The sequence below is a fragment of the Copadichromis virginalis genome, linkage group LG18 (assembly GCF_057382275.1).
Source record: "Copadichromis virginalis isolate Kocher_CV1m ecotype Utaka linkage group LG18, C_Virginalis_male_GT1.1, whole genome shotgun sequence".
Lineage (NCBI taxonomy): Eukaryota > Metazoa > Chordata > Actinopteri > Cichliformes > Cichlidae > Copadichromis > Copadichromis virginalis.
The window spans coordinates 36,756,820-36,765,706 of record NC_140635.1 but is presented as its reverse complement, the minus strand read 5'-3'; the positions used below and the strand labels follow the sequence as shown (position 1 = coordinate 36,765,706).

The 8,887-nt window shown below is 40.1% G+C and overlaps 1 protein-coding gene across 1 annotated transcript; it reads right to left on the bottom strand.

Moving 5' to 3' along the window:
* Positions 1-2,570: 2,570 nt before the first annotated feature.
* On the bottom strand, positions 2,571-6,985 carry LOC146688438 (proenkephalin-A-like). Its single transcript, XM_085438954.1, has 3 exons — positions 6,662-6,985; positions 6,184-6,330; positions 2,571-3,433 (listed from the first exon to the last, which is right to left on the bottom strand). The coding sequence occupies exons 2-3, from the start codon at positions 6,325-6,327 to the stop codon at positions 2,837-2,839; spliced, it is 741 nt and encodes a 246-aa protein (XP_085295080.1). The 5' UTR covers positions 6,328-6,330; positions 6,662-6,985; the 3' UTR covers positions 2,571-2,836.
* Positions 6,986-8,887: the final 1,902 nt, after the last annotated feature.

Sequence of the window (8,887 nt, the reverse complement as noted above, 5' to 3'; positions counted from 1 at the left end):
TGTATGAAAACATTTTCATTGCATTAAAATGCACACTTGAGTGTATATTTTAAAAACCACTTTCACACTGATGACACTCAGATATACAGCCTCTAAAACCAGGCACCACCACCAGTGGTGCCTACTCATTCACCTTCTGCCTGGCTGAGGTTGAATCCTGGCTCTTAGTTTTAGTTTTAGACATTCAATTCAATTTTATTTATATAGCGCCAAATCATAACATACAGTGGGGCAAAAAAGTATTTAGTCAGCCACCGATTGTGCAAGTTCCCCCACTTAAAATGATGACAGAGGTCAGTAATATGCACCAGAGCTACACTTCAACTGTGAGAGACAGAATGTGAAAAAAAAATCCATGAATCCACATGGTAGGATTTGTAAAGAATTTATTGGTAAATCAGGGTGGAAAATAAGTATTTGGTCACCTCAAACAAGGGAAATCTCTGGCTCTCACAGACCTGTAACGTCTTCTGTAAGAAGCTTTTCTGTCCCCCACTCGTTACCTGTATGAATGGCACCTGTTTGAACTCATCATCTGTATAAAAGACACCTGTCCACAGCCTCAAACAGTCAGACTCCAAACTCCGCCATGGCCAAGACCAAAGAGCTTTCGAAGGACACCAGGAAAAGTATTGTAGACCTGCACCAGACTGGGAAGAGTGAATCTACAATAGGCAAGCAGCTTGGTGTGAAAAAATCAACTGTGGGAGCAATCATCAGAAAATGGAAGACATACAAGACCACTGATAATCTCCCTCGATCTGGGGCTCCACGCAAGATCTCATCCCGTGGGGTCAAAATGATCATGAGAACGGTGAGCAAAGATCCCAGAACCACACGGGGGGACCTGGTGAATGACCTGCAGAGAGCTGGGACCAAAGTAACAAAGGTCACCATCAGTAACACACTACAACGGCAGGGAATCAAATCCCGCAGTGCCAGACGTGTTCCGCTGCTGAAGCCAGTGCATGTCCAGGCCCATCTGAAGTTTGCCAGAGAGCACATGGATGATACAGCAGAGGATTGGGAGAATGTCATGTGGTCAGATGAAACCAAAGTAGAACTTTTTGGTATAAACTCAACTCGTCGTGTTTGGAGGAAGAAGAATACTGAGTTGCATCCCAAGAACACCATACCTACTGTGAAGCATGGGGGTGGAAACATCATGCTATGGGGCTGTTTTTCTGCCAAGGGGACAGGACGACTGATCCGTGTTAAGGACAGAATGAATGGGGCCATGTATCGTGAGATTTTGAGCCAAAACCTCCTTCCATCAGTGAGAACTTTGAAGATGAAACGAGGCTGGGTCTTCCAACATGACAATGATCCAAAACACACCGCCCGGGCAACAAAGGAGTGGCTCCGTAAGAAGCATTTGAAAGTCCTGGAGTGGCCTAGCCAGTCTCCAGACCTCAACCCCATAGAAAATCTGTGGCGGGAGTTGAAAGTCCGTGTTGCTCGGCGACAGCCCCAAAACATCACTGCTCTCGAGAAGATCTGCATGGAGGAATGGGCCAAAATACCAGCTACTGTGTGTGCAAACCTGGTAAAGACCTATAGTAAACGTTTGACCTCTGTTATTGCCAACAAAGGTTATGTTACAAAGTATTGAGTTGTATTTTTGTTATTGACCAAATACTTATTTTCCACCCTGATTTACCAATAAATTCTTTACAAATCCTACCATGTGGATTCATGGATTTTTTTTTCACATTCTGTCTCTCACAGTTGAAGTGTACCTCTGGTGCAAATTACTGACCTCTGTCATCACTTTAGGAGGGGGAACTTGCACAATCGGTGGCTGACTAAATACTTTTTTGCCACTGTAAGTCGCCTTGAGGCGACTTACAGTGGCGCTTCATAGATACAGAGAAAAACCCAACAATCATATGACCCCTATGAGCAAGCACTTTGGCGACAGTGGGAAGGAAAAACTCCCTTTTAACAGGAAGAAACCTCCGGCAGAACCAGGCTCAGGGAGGGGCGGGGCCATCTGCTGCGACTGGATGGGGTGAGAGAAGGAAGACAGGATAAAGACATGCTGTGGAAGAGAGACAGAGGTTAATAACAGATATGATTCAAATGTATCCCATTCGTCTATAAGAACTACACTTTCCACCACCCACTCAGATTTTAATGTCCTGACACTTGCTCTGTGGTTTGTGACTGGATTAAGGTTTGACAACTATCGCGTTTACCTTTTTTGAAAACAGTGTAGAAATTGGATTTATTTGTTCAGTGTGTTGAAGTCCAGGCAATATAAGCTATTCTTGCTTTTAAATTTTGATTTATATAAAAAAACGATTAAAACACATGTGTACAACTCTTTATATACCCTTAGTCATTTTTTATATAATTTGTAGCGTTTATATTTTATTTTTATTACAGTATCACTATTATAGAAACTACAATAGCAGCCAGTCATAAGTTGTTTGTCTTTATTGATGTGCAGCACATATTTGCATATTTAAATGAGAGCACTTGATTTCTTTTCTGAGCCTGCAAACACATAAACTCAAACATGTCAGAGTTTGTGAAATTATAATGTGAACACACACATGTTGATTAACATATTCTTTTAATAAATAATATTGTCATGAAAAACATAAACACCGAATAACAGCTTGTGTACATTTGAACAGTGCATGTTCATATTTTTTCTTTATATCATTACATGGACCAGTCAAACCAAAGATCAGCACATTATGCAAAAGAAGATGAAATTTAATTTAGTATAGGTGGGCAGGCAACTTACACGAACACCAAAAAAGTTCTGATAACAAGGTAATTACTTGATAAGGTTGGACGGATGAGGGACTGGGGTGTCATAACTCTCCTAGTCCATGAAGCCACCGTATCTCTTCTGTAGCTCACCACCGTTCTCCGAAGCTCGTTTCATCTCCCCTTCATTCTTGCTGTCCACCAGCCACTCAGGCCTACCCACACGCCTCATGAACCCTCCATAGCGTTTCTTGAGGCCTCGGCCTAACACTGCCTCTAGCAGGTCACCCTGCGCAACCTCCCCTTCAGCCCGACGCATGAAACCTCCATACCTCTTTACTACCTCACCTCCCTGATCTACCCCCTTATTGCTACGCCCAATTTCTGTATTAAGGAACTTTAGGATGTCCAGGTGGAGGTTTTCTTCATCATTCTGGTTTCTGGTTTCCTCTAGTGAGCCCTCTGTAGAGGATGAGCGGCGAGACATGAAGCCACCATAGCGTTTCATGAATCCACCATACTTCTTGGACATTTGTTGTTCTGGTGATCTTGCAAACTCATCATCAGTGTTCAGGGTTCCTTCTGCTTCCTGCGCCCCCTGTGCATTGGGGTAAGCATCCATTGGAATACGGCCTTCCTCTTCCAGCAGTAAGTCCTGGCACAGGCGCAGCTTCTGGCTGTCCAACCCACCATCACACTGAGGAGAGCATGTCTGAAAAAAAAAAAATCAAAATTGCTATCAAGTCTTTCATAAATGCAATAGCTTCCAAGTACAACTCGCTGTTTTATCCAGTTCAGTATTCATTTGAATCAGTTTTCAGCTTGAGCTGGACACTATAAATGACTGCTTCATTTAGAAGTCCATGCTGAACCATCTTTCTTCAAAAACATCAATAAACTATCAATAATGATGAACAACTGTTCAAATGTTTCTGTCTTCCTTTATAATCAGAAGTTATATTCAGGCTCTATACTACTCATAAAGCTAATACCTCTTACACGGCTCTTTTTCTGTCCTTTTTAATAACATAAGTGACAATGATACATTTTCATTTTGTAAAGTACCACGACAACTTCTAGACATCAGAAAAGTATTTATGGAAAGTGTATTTTTAAAAGGTGAGGTATAATAAGACCCATTATTGACTTTTAGATCTGTTCCAAGATTTTTCTTTTCTTGTTATTTTTTATTTATTTGTCCTGTTTTTAGCCACAAGATTCCCATTAAGTTCTTGTCCTGGTCAAGAGGGCAGCATAAGCAATTAAAATTTCTAAAAAGAAAAGAAACAAAAGTAAATTTTAAGAGAACAACAGCATGCAATATCCACACCAAATTCCACCTGAAGTCCAAGATTTTGTAACAGCAACATCTGCTCAGGGCAGCACATAAAGCTCTGAGGACATGCTGGACACATGTTGAATAATCTGAGTGTTAGTGGCAATCTGACCCCTGAGCAAAGTTGCTGGTAAGAAGACAGGTTACCGAACAATTTCTTGGCAATATATAGCAACAGTTTATTTTCTGAATGAAAGCTAGAGCCTGAGCTTGTTGCACATGTTATATATTATATGTGATAAGACTGTGATCACTAAATGTAACAGTTTCTCTATTTCTAATTCAGTTTGTGCTTGTTTGGAAGAATTGAAATAGAAAAGAATTTCATATTGTTTTACTTTTTTGTCACAGACAAATGATAATAATATAAGAATGAATGATTTTCAGTCTTCCCTTAATGGTTTATTCTGCTGTTACTGTTGTTTTATTTCCCCTCTTCATTAAACCATGACACTGTTACCTAATGAAATGTTACTGAACCTGAAGAGAGGCTGACACAAACAGACACACAAAGACACAAACTGTGTCACGATAAGACAGCAAAGGCATAAACTCAACAGTGCAGAGAAACAATCAACAAGAACACATTACAACGGGTCCACGGTCTTAGCGATTGCTTTAACTACTGACAATACATTTTCCACAAGACGTCTCATCTGTTCCTCACCTGTCATGAGTGTAGCAGATACATCTAATATAAACCTGCTTAAGTTATGAATTCATTTAACTCCAAGCGAAGGAACATAGTCATAATAAATGCAACTGCTGGGCCCTTGAGCTGCACACTGTGAGGATAATCTGCACGTAACCTCTTGGTATGATTGGATTTCACTTCGTAGAGTCATCACAAATATGTTGACTCGAAAAAAATGTTCGATAGCATGTAGGGAGAATTTGTGCCTCGGTTAGTTTTCAGTGCTGTTTGCTTTTGAAGACTGAAAATTGAACTGGGAATATATTAGAATATATTAGCACCTAATACATATTTATCCATTTTCCTCTAAAGACAATAATGTACATTATATGTATATATATGCACACATACATTTGTTATAATATAAAAACAGTGTAAGTGCCTCTTCAAAATGTAAGGTTCTGTAATTCAGATCTCAATAGATACCAATAACATTCAGAGAATGAAGTAAGTAAGAAGTAATTTAAATATACTAAACGCACTGATAATTAATGAAATGATTTGAAATTCTTTCACATGTAAAATATGATATGGAGTAGTCTTCTTAGAATATGAAACAATGCAAAATATATGTTCCAAACATAGAGTTTTTATTTCTCTGGTCAATATTTTAACTTGTCTGTGTCTCAACATGAAGCACGCAAGGCTGAAATCTGTAACTGCATATGCTGCATACTCAAAGTGATTGAAACATCAGCGTCTGAATTATTTCAGTTTTGAGAAAAACCTAAAACAAATATACAAATATATATACAAATATTAGACAAATATAAAACACGAAGAGTGCGAGGTCTTAAATGGAAAGAAAAGGCAGGGAAACGATAAAATGCATTTGCAGTTTGAAGAACTCGAATGCCAGATCAATATTATAGCCATCAACAGATCTTGCAAGTGGCATTTGAAAGGGAAAAGGGAGGCGTGAAAAGAGGAAAAGACTAAATCAAATCAAGGAGCGAGAATAACATAATATACAGAAAAAATGGCATGGGTTGAAATCCCACAGAGATTACAGTTACGACTGTTGTCTAATTTGGTATAACTGAGTCTACAAATGTGAAAAGGAAAGCTATGGAAACTAGAAGGGAAATAAAAACGGAAAACAGGCGGAAATGTAGTTAGTAAAGAAAAAAACGGCATAGAAAACTGAACAGAAAAGAATAAAGTACAAAAGAATAGCAAAGGCAAGAAGTTGTGTCGTAATGTGTTCGCTGAACACTGTAAATGTCACTTTACATGTTTTTTATGAACTATGACAAAATGAACTGCTTTCAGGGGAGAAGAAAAACTGACTAATGGCTTGTATAAAAAGTACAATCCGACTGACCGTGGACAGACGGCACAGTGCCACTGTCAACTTACTGATTACAATTCATGAATTATTCATTTGTCTCTTTTTAAGAAATATAAACAAAACAATATATAGTGACATTACCATTGATGAGAAACCAGACTGTTGTCCCAGCAGATGGTATACGCAAAGTGCACACTCCTTCCCGCAGTCTGTTCCAACCACAAGTGACACACAAACGCCCAGAACCATCATCCACATGCAACTGCTGTATGCGAGGGAAGCCATGGTCTAAGTACGGAAATGAGGGGAGAGAGGAAAAAATTAATTTTAAAATTAATCATTTTCAGACAAATGTTCAACTGAGTACCAAGTACACGACTGATACTACTGGTTGTAACGAACTAGTAGCAATTTATAATGCCACCTTTTATGAGCAGTGACAATTAAAAAATATTTTTAAAAAATGTGGCAAATACGTAACGCAAACTGTGAGAGTTCCCCAAACGGAGTGCGCCTTCAGGTGATGTGCCTTATTCTCTATGATTTATTACTAGCTGTAGATATAGTGGGTAGTATAAGCACCGGTGCATCACTTTAAAAAAAGTATTCGCTATCTTACCTCTGCTTTACTTTAACAGAAAATAAAGCCGCTCGGAGATTTCCTCGTCCTGTGCCCTTGGGAGTAGCGGCGGGCTGTGAAACTGGACTGGCTCAAGTCTGTGCACTCAATATATCTGCGCGCAGCTCCGTGAGCGGCAGGCTGTGGGAAGAGTGGCCACGGTTCAGCCAATCAACAAAAGACATACACACTGCTTGGTCGCTCCTCTAATCGGCGCTGTATCTTCCGTCTGCTGACAATGACAGAAGTGCAGTGTGTCGCCTTTTAGCGAGAAAAACAAATACCATTACTATCATCAATTTAAAGAGCTGGGTGCAGTGCTGTGTCCGGATGCGCTGCGGGGTGTTAAAGTAGTTGGTGGCAACGACGTCACTGTATAATAAGACAGAAAACGTAAGAGGCGTTTGGCACGACCTGAACCCCACCCTCCATAACGATCACCACTCAGTCAGATTTGGAGGTGCAGTGCTGGCACAAATAAATGCGTAGAATAGTCTCAGTTTGTTGCTCTATTTGTTTTTTCTACAGGTACATGACATTCAAATGGAATAATTCAGTTATTTAGTTCAATATAAAGTACGGGAGGGTTAATTTAAATAACACTGTACACATCAAACAACACATAACGATTTTTCACCACTTTACTACATAATTCTGGATAATTCATGAAAAGTTTTGTAATATTCATATACTAAAACAGACAGTGAACAAAGTGACCTAGTCTGTTACACAATCCCCATTTCCCACTTAATCTCCTTCACACAGATAGCTGTTATCATTGCTTCATGCAGGACGTTTTTTAATTAAAAAAGGCGTTCTGCTAACATTACCAAGGCACTTCACTGTTCCAGCACTTATTTGTTCAGAACAACAGGCTCAATAAAGATATCCCGGCATCAACTGCGTGTTGTGTCTGTGTGTGTGCACATGTGTGAATGCACACAACATTTGCATATTGCTTCCTTATGGGAAACTGCAGTGCAAATGATAAACATTCATCCAATTTTATTAACACACAATTTCCAAGTACAAGAAGCTGGCGAGGAACTTGTTGAGTGGTCTCGAAGAAATCACCTCTTTCTGAATATCAGCAAGACAAAAGACATGGTGGTTGACTTCAGAAGGAAAAACAAATGTGACTAGGCCCATCAACATCATGGGTGAGGAGGTGGAAACTGGACAGCTGCTGGTTCTTGGGCATTCACCTGAATGACAGACTGGACTGGGGGACCAGCAGTGCTCTATAAAAGAAGGGAATGAGCAGACTCTACTTTCTAAGGGTGCTCGTATCCTTTAATGTGTACAGTAATCTGTGTGCAGAACTTCTACCGGTCTGTGGTAGTGAGCGCCATCTACTCTACAGTTTCTTCTCAGTTAGCCAACTGAGATTTGGGTGGGTGGATGGTGAATATACATTTTTTCTGTAAGTTATGCTGAAATGTTTTGTAATTCAATTCAGTGCAGTTCTACTTTAATCAGTTGCATTCACTAAACAACAACACTGTCATGGTCTGGGTGAGTTACAGTAATTTTCCACAGTGGCTGCTCTCCTCCTTGGGGTGGAGCCTTCGCTGCTCCTCCCAGAATCACCACCTGAGACTGATTGAGACAGCTGTATTTAAGACCAGCGTTCACAAAAGTGGATGCACAAACACAGAGAGTTAAGTATTTTTGATTAATTTATTTTCATTTAACCTCCATAGTTCATGTTCATAGTGTTTACATAGCTGTTGTTCATAGTTTCTCACAGTCCTCAGATTAGAATTAAACTCATCTGGTTCTACCCTTCAACTTAGCCTTGTTCCTAGCTTCAGCACATGTAAGTATTGTTACCTTCACACTGTTATAAATCAAGTTTAACTGTGGAACTGAAGCTCTAGACACTGCCAAACAAAGGCTCACAGATCTGGCCACAGAGCTACATCAACGAAGCCAAAAGAATGACCCTGTTCTCCAAAGACCCGTCCAAATTGTAAGCGCACTTCCAAGGGAAGAACAGTAAAATGTCAGACCCACCCAAAGCAGAAACTCTGGGACAAAGAAGCACTGTACATCTGCCATAACAAGAATTAGTCCACATCACAAAGTCAGACATCCAGCAAAGCTGCTGGTAAATGAAGCAATACATCAGGACTCTAAGACCAGGCAGTACAAAGCTTAGTGCCATCTGGACTGACTACATGAAAACCTACAACTTACTGGCCCACAGTGGATGCTACAAGAGGC

Coding starts and splice junctions, on each gene's coding strand:
- LOC146688438 (XM_085438954.1), bottom strand. CDS start 6,327: ATGGCTTCCCTCGCATACAGCAGTTGCATGTGGATGATGGTTCTGGGC. Junction 3,434..6,183: donor AGTCTGGTTTCTCATCAATG/GTAATGTCACTA, acceptor TTTTTTTTTCAG/ACATGCTCTCCTCAGTGTGA.